At 47.9% G+C, this 14,897-nt stretch overlaps 1 protein-coding gene across 5 annotated transcripts in view; it reads right to left on the bottom strand.

The window, feature by feature from the left end:
• Window positions 1-6,758, bottom strand: part of DOCK11 (dedicator of cytokinesis 11) — an 80,944-nt gene extending 74,186 nt beyond the window's left edge. For all 5 annotated transcript variants that reach the window (XM_048318569.1, XM_048318572.1, XM_048318571.1 and 2 more), the window contains exon 1: window positions 6,573-6,758. In XM_048318569.1, the coding sequence (XP_048174526.1) occupies window positions 6,573-6,674 (102 nt within the window). In that variant the 5' untranslated portion in view covers window positions 6,675-6,758. The remainder of the gene's footprint in view (window positions 1-6,572) is intronic.
• Between the last annotated feature and the right edge of the window lie 8,139 nt (window positions 6,759-14,897).

The following is a 14,897-nucleotide window of genomic DNA, read 5'->3' as shown; positions in this document are numbered from 1 at the left end:
ACTGTAAAGATAAGTCAGAGCTGTGTTGAAGGAAAAAGGAGCCAGCAAGGGAGAGCTTTGATTTGTTCTTTAAAGGGAATGAAGGAGATGGAAAGAGTTGGTGGCAGGGAAACATATTCCAGCATTTTTAAGATTACAGCAATGGCCACAAAGGTATAAGAAACTACTCTTTTCTTCCTTACACAAAGCGGGAGTGAGGAGGCCAATTAAACAGGGATGCTGAAGCACACATGTACCCCATGTCTGGCTGCTGTTCAGCTGCTCTGTGTGATCGTGACTTGCATTCTCAGGCCACAGAAATGTCAAAAGCTTTGTGCAATTTTGCACCATTAGAGATAATAAATCAGCACACAGAGGGCTAAGTGAAATGATGAAAGAGTCACCCATCTGCATATAGAAAATGATGCTACACTATACACTGCAGCACATAGGTCTGGTTCAAATGCTCCTGGTGGTGGGGGAGATACCTGCAAATATCTCCAGATACAAGAACAGGCTGAAACAAAGCCCAGGAGCCATCCTCTCACTGGATTCTGAGTGCACCAAATCCCAGCTGCAGTGGCTGCAGGCACCACGACCAACCATCTGTTTCCAGGCATTTCACTGCACTGACGGTGGCGGGTTGGGGCAGATGCTGTCAATGCAGGGACACCTGCATTTTCATGACATTGCCTTGGCACAGAACAAACCACTCTCAACCTTGCCCAGTGAGTGCTAAAAACCCCAGCTAGCAAAATGTGGTAAGAGATAAATACATCTAAGGGCTGGATGCTTTGTCCTCTTCCTAGAGCTTTCCTGTAACAGGCAGGAGGATGCAAACACTTAAATGATGCCTTGAGAAGGATAAGATTTTATGCCCATCAAAAGCTTGTCATTGCCTCCAAAAACCTCGAGAACCGGACACGTTGGCTGCAGCTCATCCTATAACAGTCATACTTCAGCACACAGGCTGTCATAGGAGAGCAAGGGATTGCTCTGTCTCTTAAGGTCTGGGTATCAGTAGGAGATATGCCAGAGATTTGTCCCCACATACCTCCAGAATGTCCTCGGAGCCTTGTTCCTCTCCATCAAGACATGCCCTTCATCCATTCCAAAACTGGTGTGTGCTCAGGCAGGAGCAAACCCAGCCACTTCCTTGGCACATGTTGCCCAGGGCTGTGCCATGGCACTTGGCCAGCACTGGGCTAAATCCAACCCTTCAAGGATTCAGGAGAGCCCCAATTCAGGAAAGCATGTGATTAATTTTAAGAATGTTTTAGAAGTTTTTTTCTTGAATAAGCCCCTATGAACAACATTCTCTCTGCAAACACTTCCACAGGAGTCACCAGGGCCAGCTGAGGTGACCAACTCTGGAGGCACCTGGCCACAGCAGGCAAATCCTGGTTAAACCAACAGCAAAACTCCCACCCACTTACGCAGGGGCAGAATTTCCTCCTATGCCTCATATATGTCTGTTTTTCTACATAAATTGTGCAAACACAGCATGTTGACTACCCCCAGGGGGAACATGCATATATTCTGTCTCTCTTGAGTGCCAAGATTATTACAAATGCTGCATATAAACAGGCTTCAAATTGATCAAAGTGAATTTAGCTAATTAAAAGAGGATTCTATGCAGAAAGCTGATTTCCTCTGCATGAGCATAAATTGAGACACTAATAATAGTTTCAACTGAAAAAAAAAACCTCACAAAAAGAACAAAATGCCTTTTTGCCTCCAGTCAAAACTTCCTTTGTATCACCATTAAGGAGCTTTATATCTCCTTTTTGTATCTGACTGAAACCGAGCCACCCATAGGAGCCCAGTCCAGCCAGGATCAAATAAAACACATCTCCTGGCACACTGCCTACCCTTTCGTGGGGAGCTTTCAGGGAGCACATCCCACAGCACCATGTAATGCAGAGAGCAGACACTTGCTCTGAATGCCTCTGAATGGCAAGGATCCACACAGTTGTTTGTAAGCAGAGGTTCTCCCACACTGCCATTGCTGGCAGATGTGTGCCCCAGAGCTGAGTGCCTGGTGCCTGGGTACCACCAAGCTGTGCCCTGGGGGTACCCAGAGATGCTCCCTGGGCTGGCTGACACAATCTGGGCAAATCCTTTGCACCTGTTCCTTCTCAGATAAAATAATCTGGCTCTGCACCCTTTCTAAAATCTCTATGGCAAATCAGTAAATGTGTCTTCAGTTAATCTGTATAGAAATGATCTAAAGAAAATCAAGAGCAATTGTGCGAGACTTAAAATTGCCACCAGATGACTGGGTTTGGCAGCACCGTGGGAAAATGCATCATCTGTGTTTTGTCAAGTGCTTGCTGCTCTGATCTTGTGTCTCCCACACTTTTAATTTCTCTGTCACGACACAGAGAATGACACCTCTGGAAAACTTGCATGTGGGTTGAGACACAGCCCCCTCTCTTTGAAGGGCCCCAGCGCTGCTGAGCACAGCCCAAAGAGACAGGGGAGGCCCAGGGTGTCTCTCCGCTTTGGCCTCACATCCACCCAAGCAAGTGACCATGTGCAGCTGATTTGGATCCTGAGGCAGAAGGAAGAGCCTTTGCTGTTGTTCTGGCAGTGCCACAAGACCCAGGATCTCATTCACACACACGTGCTCTTAAACTGCTCAACTCTACGATGCTCCACTGCCCTCCATGGGGTGCAGATGGGGTGAAGGAGAGGTGCACAGGCACCTCCATCAGAACAAGGGCTGCACACCTGAGCACACGTGCATCCTGCTGTCAAGTATCTGAGCTTTGCAGCTGCTCAGGTCCCACATCAGCCAGTGCCTCTGAGCAGGGTTCTCCTGCCTTGCTGCTCAACTTTCCCACTATCACTCAGCAACATCAAAGGATGGGAGGAGGGAGATCGCACTGAAGGTCTGAGCCAAAATCACCCATGTCCATCCACCACCAAAGGTCCCTGAATGCTCTCTTTCAGCTCTAGCCCAGATACCTCTCCCAGGTATCAATCAGCACTTCGGCTCTGAAGCTGTACTTCTAACACAGTATTTTACTGTTGGTGCTCCAAGGTTTAAGCTGCAGGTCATCTCTTGGTCAAGAATGGTTTAAGTTATCACACTTGGGCTTTGACTGCTCCTTTCTTTAACCTAATCTTAAAATTTACCTTTATCTTTCAAGTGTGCCATTTATCCCACCTGCCAACAAACACTTCCATTAAATGTCTGTTTATTTAAACAGTGACATTATTTTTCAATAGCCTGCCAAAACTTCATCTCCAGTTGTAATCAGTAGCACACATCAGGGATCATTCAAAGCTGAAATTGATACAACCTGCCCTGCAGCCTCTTGAAGAAAAGAGCACAGAGAGAAGTAGGGTTCCCACAGAGCACGGCTGCCTGTGGCACCCCAGCACTCCCAACACTGCTGTGCAGGGTTGTGCCTGCTTTCAAGGGATTCCTGCTGAACTCTTCCTCCCTGCCAAGATCTCCCCCTACACAGCTTGTCTGTGAATGAGAACGACAGCCGGGATGTTGGGAACAGCAGCAGAGTAAGAGGGAACAAGAGCCCCAAGTAAACTGCACTCCATCCTTCCCCATGCTTCCCACAGGGCCCAAAGTGCCCCCGAGCTCCCCACCACAGCCTATGCTTACTTTCCCTGCTGCAGCTCCAGGTTACAGCCCTGCTTACCCCGACAGGAACAGCACTGACTGCATCCTAGCAGCTGGTCCAAAGGGCAGTGGGTGGACACAGGTACTCCACGACATCTTGGAAAGGGACAACCTCCCCTCACTGCCAACCGCCACCATATCCAATGCTTCCCTTTCACAAGCACAAAGGAGCAAAGCCCTCCCAAAGTCAACAACATAAATCTTCTCCTTGCACTAGACAGGCATAAATAGAAAAATAGGAACAGAAATAAGATGGCATGGGCTTCACTGCACCTGCAGGACAACAGTTTTGTAACCACACTGTACCAGACCGCGCTCCCTCGGGCTGGACACAGTGCTCCTGGCTGGAGACACATCTCCTTTAAAGCACAAATTGTGGCTCTGTACAAGCTGACCACTTCCATGATGCTAAAAGCTTTCCTCACTGAGATGTTTTCATTTATGAGCATTTCATTCACTGACTACAAACAGCTTCTTACTCCTTGTATCGAGGAGTGCCCCGAATGACCAAAGCTCAACCAACACACTGAAAGAGACCCATAGTGCCCACTCCTCCTGGGGATGAAGGTGTGTGCTCTGGTACCTGCAGCATTAGCTCTGCTCACTACCCCTTCATCTCCTTCATGCTCACCACCAGAGATACCTGTGCTTTCAGCTACAATTGCCCCAAGGCAAGTAGACAGCCAAGGCCCCTGACAGGATGACCCAGGGAGTATTAAACTATTCACACGCTTTTTATTGACTCAACACCTGCTGTGTTCAAGATGCAGGAAGAGGATGGGATCCTGCCAGGCAAAGGCAATCCAGTGCAACTCCAGTCTGCTTCAGAAAGTCCCAGCTCCTGACATCCTGGGACACAGTGCATCACTTGCTGCCAGCCTGCTCCACCCATTTATCAAACACCAACTCCTATTACCCGTGTACCCACTGGCCACCCCCTGCTCCCCAGGGGCACCGGTGAGCTCAGCACTGCCCCAGGGTGAGGCAGAGCTGGGATCACAGCCTGCTAGCACAGTCCTGATGCCGGGCCCTTCCATCTCCCCCACACTGCCTGTGGCAAGGAAAGGGTAGATTGGATGGGGAGATACTCACACAATGCTCTGCTGCCCAGCACCATCAACTCCAAAACTGAGACTCACCTTGGGAACCAGATCAGAAACTATTACTTCTCAGTCTTGTCCTCACTCCACCACTCCCCACCATCATTTCCCAGGATCCTCTCTGTACCCTCCCAACAACCAGCACACCAGTGCGCAGACACCCCTTCCTCACAAGGATGACAAACTAGTAGATAGAGAGGAGTCAGCTTTTTGCTGGAGCAAACCTCATCCTTAATCACTGAGGAAGGTCAAAATGCCATCTGAGACAGTCCTATAAGCTCATGTCACCCCCTCCCCCATTCCTGGATTACTGCAGTGTCTTATGGCTCTTCCTAGTGATGCAGAAGTGCTGGGATTTATCCATTGCTGCTGAACTGTCAAAAGCAGGAAACCCTGCCAGAACCTAGGGATCAGAAACACCTGCCCTCACCCTTCTCTGGTGCATGACTGCAAACACACAAGGCAGCACAGCAGCTCTGGGGATTTGCCTGCCAGAAAAAGAGAGAAAAGTTGGCAGGAAGTGTGGACAATAAAACCCTAGACAAGATCAGAAGAAGAGTGGCTGCCTGACGGATGCTGGACTCTGACAGCTCCTTGGGGTTCCTGTCAAGGTTTTATTTATCTTCATCTGTAGTCCTACCCATCCCTTCCCTTTCTAAGAGGAGGAACCTGACACAGGCACCACGTAACCATTTGCCTGCAGGATACCAAAGCTCTTCTGGTCCTAAATATGCAATTTTATTTTTAAAGAAAAGTTTCATCAGCTTGTACAAAGCCTTTGTTCCTGTGTATTTTTGATGAAAGAGGGAAAGCAAATCACATGGAAGCCCATAAGGATCCCCGAACAACCGCACATAGGACGCAAAAACTAGCACTAGGAAATCAGGCTGGATTATCACCATGGCTTTTTTTTCAGGCTTTAAAATCTGTAAATTTACAAGAAAACTCTGTTTTTAAAAGAAATATTCAAACTTCTCAATTTATTTAACAGCACATACCATTCAGTCTAATAGTAGAGAAATAATTGGAGTTATTTGCTGAACTTGTACCTCACTTTCTGCATATTCCATTGACTAACCTTTCTTCCATCAAAGTCAAGGTCAAAGTTGATTACACACCACAGTAATTCAACGAGCACCAGTGAAACACATCCAACAAAGCCCCGGGAAGCTGTGAGCTGACCCCGGTATCCTCCCAATGCACAGCACTACCATTTGCACAGCTGTGAGCACAACAAAGGCAACCTGCTGCAGCATCCCACATGCCGGGATGAAACGCATCTGATAACGCACGTGACTTTCACCCCAGATATTTGAGCGCGATTCCCGGGATATATCGGGCTCCCGGCTTGCCTGTGCCTCTCACCTTGCCAGGTCGCGCCCTTCAGTCCTGCCCTATCCATGTGCCGGTTCCACACTGTCTGCACCCTGTTACTCCGTTACCTGTTTGCTCAGTGCCCCGCACTCACAGGTTCCCGTTCATTCCTCCTGCCACCACCCCAGCACCAATGCACGCCAGGATGAGGAGCCGCTTCCCTGTGATCTTCTCGGCTCTGAGCGCTCAGAGGGGCGCGGTGGCGGCAGGTGGGCAGGCCGGCGGGATGGCACGGCACAACACACATGGAGGGGATCCCCATCCCCTGCCTTGCCCAGCCCTTCCCAAATCCTGCCCCGCCGCGCCCTGCGCATCCCCCGCTCTGCCCTTTCTCCAGGCCTTCTCCAGCCCCCTCCTCTTCCTCTCTCCGCTCTCGGCGCATCCCCTGCCCAGCGCTGCCGGGCTCCTCCCGCTGCCGCCCATCGCCGAGTGGGACCCGGGAGCGGCCCCTCCCAGGCGCTGCCCGCACTCACCAGGACGAAGGAGCTGCGCACCGCCTCCGAGACGCTCTGCCGCAGCTCGGCCGCCGTGCCCGGCTTGCTGAGCCGCTTCGTGAACTTCCTCACTTCCGACATGGCGACATGATCCGCGCCGAGCCAAACCTGAGCCTCCCTTTTGCTCTCCCTCGCTGCCGCCAGGCGGGCGCGGCCGGGCCGGGGCGGGGCGGGGCGGGCGGAGCCGCGGGGCGGGGCCGGGAGGGTCCCTGCTCGCCCCGCCCCGCCCGGCCCCGCTTTGTCCCTGCCGCAGGCGCCCCGACCCCCGCCCGGCACACGGAGAGCTCCGGCGCCTCGGCCGGGCACGGCCAGACCATGCCCCGCCGCCACCGCAGGGGATGCTCGCGGTGGGGCTCCGGAGATGCAGCAGCGCTGTGCCCAGCAAGGGGGCACGGCGTGGCGGGGCTCACCCGAGGGCAGCAGCCTCCGACTGAAGGGGCCGGACATTCAGAACATTACCCGACGGAGAACAACATTATTCAGTGCTGAAGGGGCACGGATCCCCTTAGGCTGGTGATCTCCCTGCTGTACCAGATGTTCCTGTAAGGCTAAACTGGATCCCGGACAAGACCTTTCTATTGAGCATCTCTGTGCTGCATTAAAGTTATTTTTCACAGTAGCTGGCTGTGTTTTGGATTTGTGCTGGAAACTGTGTTGATAATTAGGGATGTTTTCCTTACCGCTGAGCAGCGTTGACACAGTCAAGGCAAGAGTTTTTCTGTTCCTCACTCCACCCAAAAAGTGCTGGGGGTGCAACCAGGAGCTGGGGGGGACACAGCCAGGATAGCCCACCCCAACTGACTGAAGGGACACCCCACACCATATGGCATCAGATGACTAGTATAAAGCTGGGTCAGAAGAAGGAAGTGGGGACATTCAGAGTGTCTTCCCAAATCACCATTACTCATGACGAAGCTCTGCTGTCCTGGGGCTGGCTGAACACCTGTCTGCCCTGGGAAGTTGTGAATGAATTCCTTGTTTTGCTTTGTCTGTGTGGGTGACTTTTGCTTTACCTATTAAACTGTCTTTAGTTTTCTCACTTATACCCTTCTGATTCTCCTCCCACATCCCACTGAGGGGAAGGGATGGAACACCTGTGTGCAGCTGAGCTGCCAGGTGGGGTTAATTGAGAAAACATCCAACCTATAGAATTTGCTATAGGAAAGTGCTTTGATTACAGAGGCCATGATCACATTTCCTTGCCCAGCTGCAAAAACAAGAAGTAAGGATATGAAAAGAAGGTTCCTTAGGACTCAATTCCTACTCCTCATTACTTTGTCATTATGCACTTCTTTTAAGGATGGCAATTTTGAAATTGCAGTAGAGAGCCTTTGTTTTGTTCATTAAAGCCTTTTAAATTTTTTTTTACTTATTTTGTGTGTTGTGTCTTCACAGCAAGACATTGAATTGAATAGAGTTGCCATATAGTCATATGCTTGAGAAATTTACACTCATTGTGCCATATGATTGATTAAATACTACCTACAAGGATCTCACTGGAATGATAGGTATGCCATAAGTCACACAACATATAGAGAAATAGTTTTGATTATGAGAGCCAATCTGTAGGGGGTAATGAATACAGCCATTGTGATCCAAACCATTCAAAATGTTATTTGTGACTCCTAAAGCATGCAAGCCAGTTATTGTTCTGCTTTTTAGCAGTTCATTGAAGGGGCAGCAGTCACCATTTAATGTGAAACATTGCTCTGATTTTTTTACACCAGGGGCAAAACAAATCTGAAATTTTATTGTTAACTATCAAATATCTATTACATGTGGGACAGAAAAAGTTGATAAGTTAAAGAACTTGCATTCTCACAAACATGAAGCTTTTCCAAACCTAAGTTAAATGAAAAGTATTGTAATGCACAATTCCAGTAGCAGCCCAGTAAGGTTCACTTCCTTATCCCCACATCTGTGAACCTTCTTGCAGAGATTTTATCAACCACTTCAAATACTCACAGCACAGCTCCAGTGACGCCCCTGCAGTGAACTGGCAAATAAAATTATTAGGTCTCCTTCACCCGGCCACGAAAGGACAGGTAACACAACGATGCTTGTCACAGAGTGAGGGTAGCCCTGTTCATCCTGGCTACTGGGGAGAGCCCCTGGCCCCTGTGGTTCCTCAGAGGGTGCTAGGCACTGCAGGAGAGCCCGCACCAATGACTGGGGTCAACACCTGTGGCAGAGCCACTTCTGCCTTCCATTTGCTACATTAGGAACAGCTCTGAGAACCAGAGTGTTTGTCCAGGGGGAGAGTGCAGTGATGGTCACTTGACAAGAAATAAAACCCTCTCTAAAGCACAAACTCCACTTTTTATCCAGACAGAAGCAAAAGGTTCCTACTAAGATTACGAGCCTGGTTCAGTGCCAGTATCCAGAGAGTTGCCCATCAGCATCCCACTGACCTGAGCTCAGCAGCCAGGGAAGACCAGTGAACAGTGAGGTTGTTTTTTGAAGCAAAGCATGAAAAGGAAAATAAAAGCAAAGGGAAGGACACAACACGTGAAAACAACCTGCAGAAAGCTCTGACTCCGTCTAGGGCAGATTAAACATCAGAGTCTCAAGCACAAGAAGTGTTAAGGCAAGACAGCAGCAGCCACAGCACTGCTGTGACAGACAAACTCAGGGCTGCAAGGACTGTAGTTTTCATCTCCTTTTTCACGGGGAAAGAAGGCCAGTAATGGTTTATCAGCATAAGAAAGGCACCCAAGGACACCCAGGGGCATTCTAGAAGTGCCGAGGAGTTGCACTGCCTCAGACAACCAAACTTTCTCCAACTCAATCTGCCACCGGAATCTCACAGACTCAAATGTGCTAACATTTTCACCTCTTGTCTCTTTGTTGAGACTACAGCCTTGAAGTCCCCAATGTCATTTTGCTCCCACACCTGCCTGACTGATTAGAGGGTGAGCAGTAGCAGCAGCAGCTCATAGTACCCAGTAAGGATACACATTGGAAGGTGTAGCCAACCTGGGCAAAACAGCTCACCTGCCACACCTCCTCCCCAGCTCTGCTGGACAGCACAAACTACGGGAAGAGAAAATTTGCAGAGGACATCATATTAGACTGATAGTGGGATCCTTCCCACTTACCAGTAGCACTATAGCACAGAAGATGCACTAAGGAAGAATCTCTTTTGTTTTTTGACAAATATCTGTCAGTGCAGCTGACACTGGCATAAGGTCTAGAACCATATATAGGGGACCCCTGGTCCAGCTCTGCAAACCTCCCAAAGGTGCTGAAGGGTTAATGGCAGGTTTAGGATTTAATTTCTCAAGCCATCCAAGATAAAAGGCACTTAATATTATCAGCCAATAATCCCATTTTTCACTGATTTCACTGGTTATCTGTGGGCCTTTCTATCACCTGCACATGAGCCTGTCCCAGAAAAACACTTACCTATGTGGTAAATTTAAGCACATGATTAACCAAGTACTTTGCTGCATTGGAGAGGATCCTGCATTCCTGCAGGGAATCTGCCAGACTCAGTTACCCATATCCAGAAGTGCTTTTTTTGCTGAGCAGGAGGAGGATTATGCATGCCATTACATCCTCCATTTCCCAGCTTCAAAATTCCTGTGAGATACAGCTGTGATGTTTGAATGTATTTCAAGTACTTCAAAATTTAAAAAAAAACCCAAACAAACCAGAAAGTGGCCATAGAATGACATCTGCACACTCACCTCTCTTGATAGCAAAGCCAAGACACAGACTGCCCCAGGTCCACACGTGAGGAACTCCTTCAGCAACAATTTTTGTGCAGCTCGTGCCTCCTGCCAAAGCAAGGGACGAATGAAGTACTTGGGTATCTTGATCAGACATCACTCCTCAGCTGCACATGCAGCCAGCCAGCACCACTGGTGTGCTCAGGGGAAATCTGGGAAAATCTCAGGAGATAAAAACACTGTGCAAGGCTAGGTATGGCAAGAGCAGCTGGTCAGACACCGCAGCTATGACTGTGGTGCAACATGCCCTGTCACCCATCGCTAGAGCTGTTCAATGGCACTGTCATTAAGCAGTCACTTGTTGGCTTTTCCAGGCCTGTGACGGGAGGATGCTCCAGCAGTGCAGCAGGAAACTGGTCCTTAGGCTGCAAAGGAGTGGCGTTAAAGGGCTGCCCTCTGCTGACTCATCCTGGATGGCACGGCCATAGCTCCTGGGGATGGGAGGAGCGCCAAATCTAAGCACTGCCTTTCCCAGAAGGGCACCCTCTGGGTGAGCAGTCAGCTCTGCAGGATCACACGCTGCGGCCCTTCGTGCCAGGGCTGCTGTACTCCTTGCTCACCTCCTTCAGCTCCTGGGTATGGAAGTCACAGCAGCTGCAGGTGCATCCTGGCAGTTCCCACCTTCATGGAAGAGCACACAAGGGTTTGCAGAGACCTTGGGTAAACTCCTCATTGCATGAAGAGTCATTGAAGCAGCACTAAGAGGCACCACCAGTAATGATGAATCCATGTGATATGCCAGGCTGTCCTTATCACAGCCTTAAGGAGACACTATTGACCCAGCAGTCACCAGATTTTTGTATTTTGTATTTAGAAATTCCCCCAAAGCTTACCTCCTGAAAAATAAGGCAACTTCATCATATCTAAGAAAATCAGACCAAGATGCTGCTTCTGAAACACCCAGCATTAACTATTTTCAGATACAGAACTACAAATTAGATTAATAGGAATTCCAGCTGTCTCTAAATCCCCTCTTCATTTTTGATACGTGTCTTTTTTTCTTCTGCCAAAGAGAACTGAGCAGAGATAAAACCTCCTCATTCCATGTATTCTGCACACCCAGACAGTCGCAGGGAGAGAGGTCAAGACGTGGTTATTGGTGAGGGCCAGCACTGGTCTCACTGTACAAGTGGAGAGCACTGACAGCAACTGCAGAGCTGCTGCCTGCACCAGCACATCATGAACGTGGTTACACACAACAGTGACAGCACTGCCTTGGCGGCCTCACTGCCCCTGCAGGCTCTACCCCTAACCCCAGGGAGAAAGGGCAAGAACAATTTCTGGTAAGTTTGGAACACTTCAAGAGGCAGATGTTTGAATCTGTTCTAGTGTTTTACTACTCTGACAGGAAAAAAACCCCAATCCAACACTTTTTAAAATGTTTCTTTAAACACAGGAATTTCCTATATCTCATTTGTGTCTATGGCCACTTGTCCTTCCACTGGATACCACCAGTAAGTCTCCAACATTTATCCAGTCAGGAATTTTTACACATGGGCAAGATCCCCCTGAGATGGCTCTTCCCAGGGTAAACAGACCCAGCACTCTCAAGCTCTCCATAACCTGACTAGCCCTTTGCTGGACTCTCCCCAGCATATCCATATCTCTCCGTGTACTGGGGAGTCCAGCACTGCACAGTGATGATGCCGCCGAGCTGTTGCCCCTCTCTTCTGCACCCTGGAGTACAACTAATCAGATGGGAGTGATGGAAGGAAAGCACAGGGCTCAGTTTAAGCTGTAGACACAGCTGTAGACTGTAGATTGTTGCTGTAGACTATAACACAGCAACGTCCAGCTTATGAGCGCTCCCCTATTTATCTTCCTCTGCTTGAAAGCTTTAAAGATCATTTAGAGTAACTGTCACACACAAGAGCATTATTAACATCTCACACAACTCCCATGAGCAACTCTCTAGCTTGAACAAAGAATACAGCAATTAAGAGGTGGATACACACAGCTGCTGGACATCCCCCCTTAGGTCAAAATGCCATTGCTGCCTTGTCTCAGCCCAGTATTTTTCACAACTCTGTGAAAAGGCAGAAGAAAAAACTCCCTGATGTTTGTTTCCTTGTATAGATGTGTGAGGCCAACTGGAAAACAGTGTAAGGGAGGGGGGGTCACCATTGCTCACATAAATCTATTTCACAATATGCTCTGCAAAGTCAAGTACTGCACAGGCCAATAAAATAAATCTCTCACCCTTTCAAATCTTCTTACTTTGTTACTGCTCTTAATTATTTGTTATCACACAGCAAAAGGAAATAGCAGGTTCTTCCATAAAAACAGAGTCTGTTGAAAACCCTAGGCACAAACTGAACTAAGCAAAGCCCAGTAGGTCTAAAAAGACAAAAATGACATTGCGACATTTAGATATGCAAACAGGGGAAGTAAGTGGGAGAAGGATGGAAGACAACCACTTCCTGTGAGGCTGGTCACATACCAGGACAGGTTACCTAGGGAAACTGTAGTGTCCATCCTTGGAGATTGTAAAAGGCCTGTGCAACTCGCTCTGACCTGGGTGAGCAGAGCAGATTGGACTAGAGCTCCACAGGACTCCCTGGACCTTGAGTAATGTGTGATTCTGTAACAAGCTGTTCTGTTAATCACCATAATATAATACCAGCCTTTATTCAGGAGGGTACTAAAGGATAGGTTTAAATTTATGCATGGACCCTACAAAAATCAAAGAGTTACAGTTAGTGGGAGAAAAATCTTCCTGACACTGCTCTAAACATGTGCCCATCACTTACCACAGTTAAAGACAAATTTACCCACAGGCTTAAACAAGTACTCGTGTTCCTTTCTGAACAGCCTTTTGTGTGTTGTTCTGTACATAGTACTTGGCTACACTCATTTTTCGTGCTCCATTTACTGAGCATTATAGTCTGAGCAGAATTCCCCACAAAAGCCTGAAGCACTGTCACAAATGCACATACAAGAAAAAAATAACCAGTTTCTAACCATGTGAACTGAAAAGCCTCCACTGCATCTTGGCAGGAGACCAATACTGTTAGCAAAATATGAAAAATTAGGAAAGCAAAAGTAGCAGCTATAGACATCAGCATAAAGAACATGGATTCATGACTCCAGCAGCACATCCTCAGAACCAGTCAACATTTCCCTGCATCCTTCCAGTTTGTTCCCACTTTCACAGAATGAAGCAATGTGCTTATAAGAAGTTCTCAGACATGCAAGGTATCATATAGGAAACTGGAGAAAACACTTAGAACACAGACTCTGATAAAACCCAAAAAATTTGCATTGCTGATATTCCAGCCAGAAGCAGCAGGCAAGTTTGCCTCAAAAGGTAACAGCTTAGCATTCCTTACACTCACAGGTTCACTTTGGATCATTTGAAGAGTGGCCATTTTCCAACGTGTTCAGCAAATTGCTAATAACAGACAAAAAAAGCATAGTGCCATTCTGTGACTGATGAATTGATTCTGTCATGCCTATGGCTTAACAGTGTTAGTATCATACCAGCCGCAGAGTTCAGCATTGCTTTCAGTTAAAAAAACAAAACCCAGAAGAATCTCACCAACCAAAAGAAACAAAGACACCCCTACCCTTTTTAACTTGAGAAAACATGACTTGTTCAGCATCTAGAAATCAAATTTTAGCATGATTCATCTACTCAATCTGTTGTTTTTGTCCCTCTGCACATGAATGGGGCTTGGTGCCCAGCTCTGAAAGAGACAAAGGTAGCAGAGACACAGCTTTGCTTCCACCCACAGCCAGAACCAGGTGCCAGGAGCCAGCTACAGCATAAATGAGGTGCTGAAGATGTGTGACATTTCAATCAGCTCATTTTATTGATTCTTAGGAACTGACTGGGTTAATTCACATTTCCTGCACCAAGGTTCCTCTGCAACGGCAATTCCTCACTTTGCTTCTTGGGAATGCTCAATCACTTTCTGGAAGCAGAATTTTGATGACATGGATGTCAACCTTTTGTTCTTTAAGAGAATTTGTTAAGTAGGCCCCTGGAAAAAACAGTCCAGAGAGAGGAAACTTCCTGCACAAAGGGAAGTGTTTTATTTCAACAGATTTCCATCCATGCTGTGCTTGTGTTCCAGGAACATCACTGCAGCGCAAGGGCACTCCCTGACGTACAGACAGTGAAGGCACTTGCCTGAACCAAACAGGCTCAGCAGAGAAATTGACATTTACCTGCAACTTAACATTTACCTGCAAGGAGAACTTGGAGGCTCTGGACAAAAGCAGAATGCAGTGTGTAAGGTACCAGAGAAGCCTCCAGACCCAGCAGTGGCCAAGATCAGACAGGACACAGCACCACTCAGACTGTAATAGCACTTAACTGACACAACTTTTGGAAGGAGAGGGAAAGAGGCACTGATTTCTGAACAATTAAAAATGAGCAGAACAGTTCAACTGGTGAAAAAGCATTGAGAATACTAGATCAGCGCAGGGGAACACCAGAACTCTGAGTGCTGAAATTCTAAATATCAAGACAAATGGAAGTCAGTCTTCCTCAAGATCAGCTTTGTTTACTGCCTGGATAACGAAAGCAATAACCCTTTTTTTTTTTTTTTTTACGATCACCTAAATCCTT

Source organism: Corvus hawaiiensis, chromosome 14 (assembly GCF_020740725.1).
Source record: "Corvus hawaiiensis isolate bCorHaw1 chromosome 14, bCorHaw1.pri.cur, whole genome shotgun sequence".
Lineage (NCBI taxonomy): Eukaryota > Metazoa > Chordata > Aves > Passeriformes > Corvidae > Corvus > Corvus hawaiiensis.
The sequence above is the reverse complement of the archived record's forward strand: the minus strand, read 5'-3'. Positions and strand labels throughout refer to the sequence as shown.